We start from the raw sequence: 13,242 nt of genomic DNA, 5'->3' as shown, positions 1-13,242 counted from the left end.
GACACCAGGCTCTCGTAAATCATATCCGCGTCATAATTTCACACGGTTTTGAGGTTGGTATTTCTGGAGAGAGAGAGAGAGAGAGAGAGAGAGAGAGAGAGAGAGAGAGAGAGACCTTTTCTCTTTATAGAATATGTTTTAGAATCCGCCTTTTTTTGTCCCTCCTCAGGTTCATCTGTCTGTCTGTCTGTCTGTCTCTCTCTCTCTCTCTCTCTCTCTCTCTCAATTTGCTCTTTTACGTGTTACTTATGATTTTCTTGTCTTAATTTTCCTCGTCCATCATTCACGCTGCCTCGCCCTCTCTCTCTCTCTCTCTGATTTTTACCCCCACCAAGGAGGTTATGTTTTCACCCCTGTCCGTTTGTTTGTTGGTTGGTTTGTGAGCAAGATTACACAAAAACTACTGGACGGATTTCCACGAAACTTGGTAGAAGAATGGGCCTTGGCGGATCCGGATAAAGGTGCGGATCCAGGATTATTATTATTATTTTTTTCACTAACATTGCGAGATAGGGCGTTTTTCGACATTTTCGTATATTTTCCAGTAAATTTTGCATGGATCTTGATGAGAAAAATCAGGCATATTTAGGATGTTGGTATCTACGAATGTGTACAGTTTGGCGCGGATCCATAAAAAATTCCGGATCTAGCGGATTTAACTATGCTTTTATAGAGGGGGGTAGTCGGGTAGTCTTTTCCTAGCTGCATGCTGGGCCTTGGCGGAGGTATACGCTCTACTGAGTGCCGTCCTAGTTTCGAATGCGTTCTCCATTTCACACTATTATCAGAATTTCGGTCCGTCCCTTTCTCTATATATACTTTTTTTTTTTTTAACTTTCATAATTATTTTCTAATTCTCATCCATTTTTTTTTTTTGCTGCTATTCGTACATCGCCAACATGTGTGTGGGTTAATTCTGGCCGTCACTCTCCCTCCCAGTCCTACCGCTGACCTGAGTGATAAATTTAACGCCACTCAGTATTTCACCTCAGCACTCCTCCGCCTCTCGCAAATTCACACACTCTCGCACACTCTTGATTTCCCTAGCCACCTCTCTCTCTCTCTCTCTCTCTCTCTCTCTCTCTCTCTCTCCGCGGCTTCATTCCATCACTAAAACTTCTTGTTTTTTTTGTTTTTTCATTTTTTTTCTTCTCGTTCTGCTTCTCTCTCTTCCTTTCACATATATATTTTACCTCCACTGTCGTCATTTCCCCTCCAACTATATTCCTCTCTCTCCGACCTCTTTTCATTTCCTCTCTATCTAAAATCATTATTATTTTCTTTTTCCTTTCCATTTCTTCTTCTTTCACTCACTTCCTTCTCTTCGTTGATCTGCGTTTCCTCCATTTAACTCTCTCTCTCTCTCTCTCTCTCTCTCTCATTTTCTTTTCTTAACTACTTCTCCATCTATCACATCCTACTTCCCTCTCCCATCTCTACTTCTTTTTCCTTCCCTCCCCTTCTCTCATCTCCCTCCTCTTTCCTTCCTTACCTCCCTCCGCTTCCTACTCTCCCCTTCTCTCCTTCCTCTCCCTCTCCATCCCCTCCCTCCTCTTCCTTCCCCATGTATATTTCCTTCCTCCACTCCCCTCTCTTCCTTCCCCACATTCTCTATCCTTTCCTTCCTGATCTCTCCTTCTTCCTCCATCTCCTCCTCTTCCCCTCCCTTACACTCTCTCTTCTCTCTCTTTCCCTCCCTATCTCGCCCTTCTTCCCTCCCAATATCTCCCTCCATTCCTCCTTCTCTCCATATCTCCGTTTCCTCCACTACGCTCCCTCCTCCACCCCAATCACCCTCACAATGTGCCCTTACAAAACATATCAGCAAGAAGACCGAAACAGACAAGATTCCACACACACACACACACACACACACACACACACACACACACACACACACACACAATGATAGCTCTTACTATTCCCTACAACTCTCTCTCTCTCTCTCTCTCTCTCTCTCTCTCTCTCTCTCTCTCTCTCTCTCTCTCTCTCTCACACACACACACACACACACACACACACACAGTTTTACAATTTCCAACATATCCCCCCCCCCTCTCTCTCTCTCTCTCTCTCTCTCTCTCTCTCTCTCTCACACACACACACACACACACACACACACACACACACACACAATCACAGTTTTTACAATTCCCCAACATTTCCCTCTTCCTCCCCCCCTCTCTCTCTCTCTCTCTCAATCATACCTCTTACCATTCCCAACACCTACATTTCATTCCCCCTCCTCCTCCCCACCCACCCCCAGGACCCAAATCAAGAAATAGGCCTATCCTCTTCCCTCTCTACAGACCACTACCTCTCTCCTGCCTTATATTCCTCACTCTTCCTCACTCCTGTACTCCTCAGCCTTCCTCTATGATAATGTAAGTGAGGAAGAGAGAAGGGAGGAAAGGAGGTATGAAAGGAGGAAGCAGAGACAGGGAAGGGGAGGAAGGAGGGTGTGTGTGGGAGAAATATGGTTGAGGAAGATTAAGCTGAAGATGTAGTTGACAAAGAGAGAGAGAGAGAGAGAGAGAGAGAGAGAGAGAGAGAGAGAGAGAGAGAGAGATAGGGTACAGGTAGGTTACAGAGGAAAGGGGGAGAGAAAGAGAGACAGTGGCCACAATGGGACAGCCTGAGGCACACACACACACACACACACACACACACACACACACACACACACTGCTCCAACACATCCCGAGGCGTTTGTCACAAAAGAGGGGAGGTATTGAGGAAGAGGGAAGCGTGAAGGAGGGAAGGAAAGAAGGATGGAAGTTGAGAAGTGTGAAGGAAGGAGGAGAGAAAGAGAGGAAGTAAGGAGAAGGACATATGGAAGGAAGGAAGGAAGGAAAGCACGAGAAAAAACGTTAAGAATGGAGGTAAGTATGGAGGAAGGAGGGAAGGAAGAAAGTGTGGTACGTGATAATATACGGAGAGAGAGAGAGAGAGAGAGAGAGAGAGAGGAAAGAACGTCTAAGGAAGAGAAAATTAAAGTGAGGGTGAAAAACTAACAGAGGAGGAATGCCCAGAGGAGGAAAGGGAATGAAATATTAAACAGCAAAACAAAGGGAAAGAATGAGGGGGGAAAAAGCAAGAGAAAAGAGGGAGAGAAGGAAAGGTATGTAGTATGTGACGAGGCATAGGTAAATAGGAGGTAAAGAGGGGTGGAGGGTAGGAGGAAGACTAATAATAAAAAAGAGGCATTGTATGATACTGCTACTAATACTACTACTACTACAAATAATAATAATAATAATAATAATAATAATAATGATAATAATAATGGAAGTACAGGAAGAACAGTAAGAAACAAAAAATATCGTCACAGTATTGAGGGTCTAGAGAGAGAGAGAGAGAGAGAGAGAGAGAGAGAGAGAGTGAGAGAGAGAGAGAGAGAGAGAGAGAGAGTCGTCAGCAACACAGAGTGGTTTGTGAGGGTGGGTGTCCCGATGCTCTTGTGGAGATGGGTGAGGGTGGGATGGCAAGTGATGGTGAGGGTGGTGGCAGTGGTGAGTGTGTGTATGTCTATGTGTATAAGTGGTGGTGTGGATGGCAGGTGATGGTGCTGTGGAGGTGGGTGTGGGTGGCGGGTGAGCACTGAGTGTTGGTGTGGGTGGGTGGTGAGTGAGGGCAGACAGGAACCGTTCTTACTGTCATGCTTTTCCCGTCTGTGGCAAATACGACACACACAACAGAATCTAAACCAACCCAACACCAATCACCAAACGAAGCACAGCCAATCGACAATTTCCAACGCAGAAGAAGCATAAACTGGATACATTTCTAAGGCAGGCTATTTCGAGGAACTTTCACCAAGGAAGGGAGACCTGAAATACTCCTGGCAGTCAAGAAGTGCTCACTTGGAGGAGGAGGCAAGACCTGGAGAGTTAACAAGAGTCCCACTTTCCCCCGAGAGAAGAGCATCATCTCCGGAGCACGTCCCTCATCTCCACGCCCATCTTCCCCGCCCAATCCCACGCCCGCCGCCTTACGACCAACGAAAATCGGCCATTAAGCAGACCCGGGCGATTGGACTGGAGGCGGTGCAGGGTCCAAAGGCGTGGGCTGATCGGGGCTGGAAGAGATCACGTCCTCGGCTGTGAATGGAGGGCCCGGACGCGACACCTCTCAGGCACAATCACAGGGACTCCAGTTGCCGGCGTTTACGGTTCTCGGGAGGCAGGCAAGGAGGATGAGAGGACGAGAGGCAAGCAAGGAGGATGAGAGGACGAGAGGCAGGCAGGGAGGATGAGAGGACGAGAGGCAGGCAGGACGGATGAGAGGACGAGAGGCAGAGAGGGAAGATGAATGGACGAGAGACAGGTAGGGAGGATGAGTGGACGAGAGGCAGGCACGGAGGATACGATGACGAGAGGCAGGCAGGGAGGATGAGAGGACGAGAGGCAGGCAGGGAGGATGAGAGGACGAGAGGCAGGCAGGGAGGATGAGAGGACAAGAGGCAGGCAGGGAGGATGAGAGGACGAGAGGCGGGCAGGGGGGATGAGAGGACGAGAGGCAGGGAGAGAAGATAAGGGAAAGGGAGGCAGGCATAAAGGTAAGCAAGAAGACAGAGAGGCAGGCAGGCATTAACACGGCTAAGCACAAAGGGAGGTAGGGAGGGAGGGAAGGCAGGCAGGCATTAAGGTAAGTAAGCCAAAAGGGAGGGGGGGGGAAGGAATTTAGGTAGCAAACAGGGAAGGGGGAGGGAGGAAAGGAGGGAGGGAGGTATGCATTTAGGTAGGTAGGCGGAAAGAGAGGGGGACAGGCAGGCATTAACGTGGCTAAGCAGAAAGAAGGGGAGGGAGGCAAGTAAGCCAGGCAGGTAGGAAGACAGGAAGGAGGGGGGCAGGCAGAAGGGGAAAAAGACGGGAGTGGGGGGGGGGACGTCAGGAGAATAAAAAGGACAGGCAGAGAGTAAAAACAACACACATGACAGGCAGAGAAAGAGTGAGGCGGGCAGGCAGGCGGGCGGGCAGGAAGAGGGCGAAAGGATTAATCTGCAAAATCGGAGACGTGATCTATTAACTCAAAAAACATACGAACCTGGAAAATTAACAGTATATACATCACGGTGGGTTAGTTACTGATGCCCATAGTAATTTCACCCACTGAGGCCTGTGATTTCTTTTTTCTTCACCTCAGAGCAAACTTTCCAAACTGGAGGGATTCGATACAGCGTTCAAAAACCCCCTAGAACACCAGAAGCCCTTTCCTAATTTATATACAATCCCATAGGGGTTTCAGAATATCATATCTAACCTCTCTTCGTGTGTAAATCTCTCGTGTTTAATACAATCGTCTGGAGACAAGAATAAAGTGTAAGATACGTTATCGGGGTGAGCTAGATAATGAACAACAAATAACAGCAATAATAATAATAATAATAATAATAATAATAATAATAATAGCAGTAGCAGTAGTAGCAGTAGCAGTAGTATAGTAGTAGTAGTAGCAGTAGTAGTAAATAATAATAATAAATAAAGCTGATACTATTTCACAGCCAGAATCCCGACGGCAGCTGCTGTGTGTGTGGACGTAAAATCTAGCCCCGCCTGAGAGCTGCCTGTCCACCTGTCACAGAGGAAAGAGTGTGGTGCGACTCCTGGCTACAAATTTGCTCGGTCAGGCTAAAAAAAAGTCCCTCTCTCCACCTTTGCACCGACACACACACACACACACACACACACACACACACACACACACACACACACACACACACACACACACAAACTGCAGCAACATACATCACAGTCCTTGCCAACTTAAAAAATCACACTCGGAAAATACACCCAGGAGCCAATACCATCATTCAGACACTGCTATGAGTGATCCGTACAGCGTTCTGAAAATAATAATAAAACAGAAAAAGAGGCACAAGAGAAAAACTGCACACTAATCCCCCTATTTACACAGAATTAGCAAATAAATAATGCACAGAAATAAATAAATAAATAAATAAAGGTAATATCTTTGAAGTGACTCAGGTGAAGAGCTACCTTAATTGGCGTAGGAAAGAATACATCACCTTTATATTTTTTCAGAGATTTTGATATTAACATTTAAATAATTGGCATCGGTGACGTCAATGGGGATATTATCATGTAAAATAAATCGCCAGTAAAGAAATGCTTCGAAATCTTCCAGGCCGGGGAAAATATGGCTGAAAAATCCATCTGGTGTGTGGATGGTGGTGGGTGGGTAGTGTGATGCAGCGTGTCGTATCAGTGTGACCTTTAGCCGACCTCATATGCAAGCTCCTTAACACCTCTTCCTTATCGATTTATTTTTGGATGCAGGTGGTTAATATTCTTTTCTACGTTATTTATCCAGAGTATGGCCATGTTGGAAGGATTTTTATAACACAGAGGAGAAAAGTGTATTAAAAAAAAATAAATCTCTTAGGAAATGGTGTTAGGGAGCTTCCTTAACCGACGAGAATACGAACCAACACCACAAACACCACTTTAATACACCCACTCTCACACTCTCTCTCCCTCCCTCTCTCTCTCTCTAAGAACAATGCCATCTCGTATCCGTCTACAATCAACCCCTCTCTCTCTCTCTCTCTCTCTCTCTCTCTCTCTCTCTCTCTCTCTCTCTCTCTCTCAATAAGTGCATTTATGGGAATTATTTAATTAGCTTCAGTACTTAACACCATTCTAGAAACGATTAAACATTACTTCCTGACTCCCTGAAGTAGCAATGTAAGTGTTCAATTATTTCCATGCCACTTTCTACACTTTACATACTTGCATAATAGTTTCTAAGTGGTCTGGGTAAATAATAATATATATTTAAGTATGCCTGTGAAAAACTTGCTCCCGAAAGTTATAATACACACGGTCCTAAATTAAACTCACAAAAAAAAATCAGAGAAATAAGGGAAACTTAAAATAAAAAATAATGTTTACCTCTTAATAAACTGTAAGATGAAACAAAATTATATTAAAGAGAAATTAGTCTATAACTTATTCACTAAAACTAAGACAGAACGAATAATAATAATAATAATAATAATAATAATGATAATAATAATAATAGCAATAATAAATAATACAGTAATAATAATAATAAAAATAATAATAATTACTTTCATCACATACTGAACAAAACATACACACACACACACACACACACACACACACACACACACACACACACACACACAAACTGCACCGCAAGCTTCACTACAAAACCGATAAAATTATTTCCTTCTACGTAAACACACGTATCAGCAGCATTTTTCCTCAGCGACAGTATATAAAGTTCCCGTATCAGCTGTTTATACCGGAACGACACTATTACAGAAATATATACCGTCTCCACAGGCTACCTAATAGACTTCTTTTGTGTAAACTGTTAAAGAAAAACTACCCCACACTCACCACGAACTCCACGAATGACAAACTGATGTAAACTGCTTCGTCAACATATTCATTTTTTTTTAAGTCAAGTTGAAATAGGTGCTTCCATTTCTAGAGGATGTTCTGGTCTGAATTGTACTTAATGAATTCCAACTAAAAGCAAGAACATTATATTTTTTTTTACCAGTGTTTCCGTCCTTAACCCATTGGAACCCAGTGTCCGGAACATTGGACGGAACTGGGATTTTTCAAGTCTTTATAAAGTAGGGAACCCCCGGGTAGGGACCTACGAGCTTCGCGACTATAAGCCGATAGGCGGAGGGCGGCACGCTTAGTACCCACCCAGTGCCATGCCTTGCCCAGCACCCCTGGGATCCAATAGGTTAACTCGAACTGGAACCACCGTCCAAGGATTTTTACACCTGCAGACAACCTTAGGTCAAACTTGGTTACCTGCAGACACTCAATGGCACCTCGGCCGTACAGCAAGTCTTTGGGTGTCTCCTTAACCACTTCAACCCGGCGACAAACTTTTAACTCTTATTTTTAGTGCTATCAGACGATTTTATTCACGTTCTTGGGAGACGTCTTGTGGTGAAGGTATTCATCAAAGCTCTATCTAACCCTTCCATTTTGACGTCTTTCCAAAGCTGAATAAAATCGTCTGAAGGCAGCAAGAATATATTGAAAAAGACGTCACCGATTTAAAATAGTTAATGGGACAACCTACTAGGGGTCAAATCTCACTTACACCCATACCTATACACGTTAAATCATAAGCTATACCTGTGGAATTTCCTACCCGTACCAATCTCGTTCAGGATAGGATCTATACGTGTCAGATTTCGCTCGTGCCAGAAACTACTCGTGTCAAATCTCTCTCTGACACGAAAAAGCTATCCGGTTCAACTTACCCATACTGATGCAGCATAGCGACACGACACACGGCCGTATTATCTAGATGGCGGGGGAGGCATCGAAGCACCTGTTCCTTAGCGATTTAGTATGCACATCACACCTTCACATTCTCCTGTACTGTATGTTATCGAGTCGCCTTGGCATCGATACAGTTTGCGTCAATAACATACACGGGGGGGTACTCATGTGTAAATATCATACACTTTGGTACTCAGGTGTAATGTGAAGGATAGATCGCTAGGGAAAAGGTGTTACGAGGTCTCCCAGGCCAACTAGAAGCCAGAACCCTCGAGGCAGGACACAACAAGACACAACAGCGGACCGAGAGCCAGGGAAGGGCGGGGTGCAGTCTGTACTTACCTTCCTGGATCGGGGGCTGGGGCTCGTAGGGCACGTCTGAAACACAGGGGGAAGGGATGGATTAGTTTACTTTGTGCTGTAAAAATGTCTGGCTAAAAAAGAATGAAAAAAGAAGAAGAAAAAGGAAACTAAAAACGCGAGCAAAGAAAAAAAAGAGACAAAAATATTCGTCTATTAACCCCATCGATTACTCTTGATAGTGCTGAATAAGTCAGAAAAATGCCCTGAAACTCAATTATCAATAGAAACAGTGCAACAAAATAATAATAATAATAATAATAATAATAATAATAATAATAAATGCTGTATTAAAATCAGACTCGAGAATTCTAGCAAGTTCAATCAACACCAGGAATTAACAGAGATGGCGCTCCATGAGTGAAAAAAAAAAGCTAATCTATGAATTACAAATATTAGTATGAACAGTGATGTATACAAAATAAACTGAGAAGAAAAGTAGTCAATTCTATCAACCCTAGGATCAGTAAGGATTAGACTACCGTGCCGACAGAAAAATAAGATTGAACTTAAAACTAGCCAATCCTTTTAATCCACAAGATCAGGAAAGACAGTGCTGTAGAAAAACCTGATACAACAAAAAAACTGAGAGCCAGAAAAAAGAAAAATAATAATACGGATTAATATCACACCTTAACATATATTATGCTGTACTTTAATGTGCCTGTGCTTGAAATAACATGACCTGCTTCTCATACTTAAAAGATATCCACGATGCAGTCAATTTGGGGGACAGACGGAAAGATTTACAACAAGGAGCAGAGGTACATCGACATTAAAAAAAGAAAAAAGAAGAAAATGCAAACACAGACTCAAAATTCTCTCTCTCTCTCTCTCCAATATCCCCCCATCCTCGGCAGAATAGCAGAATGAATTAAAACGACCTCGCATTTCCAAGAGTGACCCTATTGTTTTTCCTCTCTGTTACTTCCATGGATATTTGACTGCCCAATTCTCTCTCTCTCTCTCTCTCTCTCTCTCTCTCTCTCTCTCTCTCTCTCTCTCTCTCTCTCTCAAAAATAAAGATAGTAAAATATAAGTAAGAATCAAACACTCGCTCTCGGTCTTTGGATGTTAAATTTGCATCAGCTATCCTTATTAAACCTGAATTGGAAGTCACAAGGTCAAAAATAAGCCCTGTCTTTAATCTCTCTCTCTCTCTCTCTCTCTCTCTCTCTCTCTCTCTCTCTCTCTCAGTGTTGCAGTTCTGGTCCGTATTCTCCTCGGTTAAGGAAGCTCCCTAACACCCCTTCCGCAGCGATTTATTTTGCTTAGTACCCCCTACTCTCCTCCCCTGCGTCACATAAATCCATCTAATATCGCCATCATCTGCATACATAACGTACGAAAGGATATTAACCAGCCATATCCAAAATAAATTGCTAAGGAAGAGGTGTTAGGGAGCTTCAGTCACCAATAACAACACATCAATAAAGCACATCAATAAAAATAAAAACACAAACATCAATAAAGCACATCAATAAAAAAAATAAACATAGCCATCCAAACCACGGTATATAAAACTGATATTAAGAAAGAAACCACGGCTCTCCACGCTGCTCGATCTCTGGCAGCCTCCCTATTCAGTCCCATGACCTCAGGGATAAGGGACTGAACAGGGAGGCTGCCAGAGATCAAGCAGCGTGGAGCCGCCATAAGATGATCAAGGCCGACGCATGCAAGCCTTTATAAACGAAACGAAACGAAACGATACGACTCCAATGAACAGTCTACCTACAACGAATATGAAGAGCATCACAGTTTGAGCGAAAAAATAAAGAGTCTCCATTAAATAATGTCTTGAATTGAACGAAAAATAAGGTTTCTCAAATAAAAACTCTTGCTACAACGAAAATCAAGAACGAACGAAAAAAAATATAATGCGTTTCCATGATGACGGCGATGCAAAGGCCATGGGAAACAGGACATAATGTAAACAAGTCATTTATTCCTTTCTTTTTTTTAACACCAAACGATTCCAACCACAATAGCAGAGCCGCAACATGGACGGGGCTGAGGGTAATCGTGCAACAGAGGCCAAGCTTGGGGTGAAGTGGCAGTGTTTTTCTGTGTTTACAACCCGTGATTTGCATGTGTAGGACAGGAGGCAGAGTAGTGCTAATACCGTGCAACGAGGATGTGTGTGTGTGTGTGTGTGTGTGTGTGTGTGTGGTTAATATGCATGGGCGCTGTACAGGTGGTCAATTGTGTGTGTGTGTGTGTGTGTGTGTGTGTGTGTGTGTGTGTGTGTGTGTGTGTGTGTGTGTGTGTGTGTGTGTGTGTGTGTGTGTGTGTGTGTGCAGGCTCTCTATATGACACATACATAGGTAAACTGGCACTGAGCGTAGTAACTGTGGGCGCCAGAGTACCATTAGGGATGCTGGGTGGGGGGCACTACTGGTGATTGTGGCGGGGTGGGGGGGTGGGGGAGGTGGTGGGCATGGTGCAGGGGGACACAGGTGGGGAGGGGGATTTTAGGGGGTATAAAATGACGTACTCTTGATGAAGAAGTAGAGAGCGACGATGACGCCGCTGAGGATGAGGAGGCAGGCGAGGATGGAGAGGGTGAGGGAGCAGCAGGAGCGACCGCAGCCTCCGCCCCGGTGCTCCTCCTCCATCATCTCCTCCTCCTCCGTCAGCGTGTATTGTGACCCTCGACGGCTGCTGCCGGCGCGGCTCAACGTGCCGCCGCCGTGCACGCTGCAGCCGGTGGTGACGCCGCCATTACGCCGCCGCTCCAGTGTGCCGGTAGGAAATGTGGGGAAGGTGTCGAGGGAGCCACGCATAACGCCGCCGCCCACGCTGAGAGTGTCGAGGGGCTGCAGGGGCTCCATGGGGCCGTGTTTGAGGTCCAGGTACTCACGTGAGCGTCGCAAGTCCTGGTAGGAGCAGCCCAGGGAATGGGTCGGGTAGCGAGCCATGGGCATGGGGTTGCGGCCCAGCGTGGCGGACCGGCCCATCTGCATGGCACGTCGGTCCAGCGAGCCATTAAGCCGTGGGGTGGCCGTGACGCCCACACTAGTGGGCATCGGCCCATACGCCGCGTATACATTAGTCATTTCGTCCTGCCGTGTCTGGCGGCGCTTTTATAAGAGAAACTGAAGCTACTGCTACTGCGACTACGGTCACTGGTGCTATCTCATGATGCCGCCGGCGTGGGGCGGGGGGCGGGCCTGGCGTGGGCAGGGTGAGGGTGTCGGGGTGGCGTGGAGCGCCTCCAGCGGCCGCCTCCCTCATGCTGGGCCCCGCTACCCTGCCACCCACCCCGCGCGCCGCCGCACCCCTGGCATGCCCGCAGCCTCCCTCCTGCCGCTACCACCTCTTAACGGGAAAAAGGTGTCAGGTGGCGTGAGGCTTCCCTGTGTCTGTGTGGCCACTCGCACCAGATACCACTTTCACTGCCACCTGGCCTCCACCACTACCCAACCCCACACTCCCTCACTTCACCCCACTCTAGGTGTGCAAAGTTACAAGTTGTCTTTTGGTCAAGTAAAGTTCCTCCCTAACAATGTCTTTTCTTTTTCAAGGCGATGGTTTATATTCTTTCTTCGTCTTCAATTCTTTACACTAGCTGCTCTTTCGGTCAACTACGCCAGCGGGCACTCGTCTGCGTCATCGCCAAGTCCTGCAGCGGCACAGTTATCATGCAAGGGCAGCAGACATTGCACAGGGCATCATATCAAGCCTCTATAATTCATGTTAATCAGACAGCAGTTCACCAGCCTTCAGGGACGCTGTGGCCAAGAAAATAAGCTTCAGTCTTGTTTTTAATAATAGCACACAAATTACATCTATCCTTTGATTCATTTAATAAGATATCTGGTGGAATTTGTACTCCTGATTAACAAAATAAGGAAAAGTAGGTCTGACGGGCGTTAGGATTTCACAAACACCGTTGTTAGTCCTTTGCATCCTTTTCCGTGTCATTTTGTCCAAGGGTTTGTATTGTGTATCAGATCATCTCTTTCTCCACATCTGACAGACAGGGACAGCGAGGTAGTCTTCTCTTTCCTCCTCCCTCAACCCTCTTCCTCGTTCTTCCTCCCCCTTTCTCACTCTTCCTCTCTCCTCCTCTTTCCTCCTCCTGACCCTTCCTCTTTCCTCCTCCTCACTCTTCCTCTCTTCTCCTCACTTTTCCTTCCTCCTCCTCACACTTTCTTCCTTCTCCTCACTCTTCCTCCCGTTCTTCGCTCTTTCTCCTTCCTCTTCAACGCGTGCTTGGGCTTCTTCTCCACCTCACAAGCCGTCGCAGGAGCACGATAAGCCGCCTGGAGTCTTCATCAGCGTAAATCCCCCGAGGAAATCAGATGAGGATTTCTGCAACAACATAAATCCGGTGTTAGTAAAGGCAAGCAAGGAACACAGATTACGGAAGGGAAGGGGTGGGGGGTACGAGACGGTGAGGCAACGGCTGGATATGGCACTGAAGATTACACTGTTGGCTTTGGATATTTCGTTACATATCTTCCTTGGCGATTTAATTAGCACATTACACCTTACTATCCTCTTATACGATACTCATGCAATGTTGATATTGATCCTGTGTGAAAAAAAGGCACACGAAAGAATGCTGAGGTGT

General features: G+C 45.7%; 1 protein-coding gene across 1 annotated transcript in view; it reads right to left on the bottom strand.

The window, feature by feature from the left end:
• LOC145414961 (agrin-like) overlaps positions 1 to 11,722 on the bottom strand; it is a 208,390-nt gene extending 196,668 nt beyond the window's left edge. The window contains exons 1-2 of the mRNA XM_080284372.1: positions 11,161 to 11,722; positions 8,646 to 8,681 (exon numbers count right to left, since the gene is read on the bottom strand). Coding sequence (XP_080140498.1) covers positions 8,646 to 8,681; positions 11,161 to 11,722 — 598 coding nt within the window. The remainder of the gene's footprint in view (positions 1 to 8,645; positions 8,682 to 11,160) is intronic.
• Between the last annotated feature and the right edge of the window lie 1,520 nt (positions 11,723 to 13,242).

This window comes from Coenobita brevimanus, chromosome 101, assembly GCF_032717465.1.
Source record: "Coenobita brevimanus isolate Jiangsu-jjx chromosome 101, ASM3271746v2, whole genome shotgun sequence".
Taxonomy (NCBI): domain Eukaryota; kingdom Metazoa; phylum Arthropoda; class Malacostraca; order Decapoda; family Coenobitidae; genus Coenobita; species Coenobita brevimanus.
Note: the sequence above shows the minus strand (reverse complement) of the source record. Positions and strands in the feature narration are given on the sequence as shown.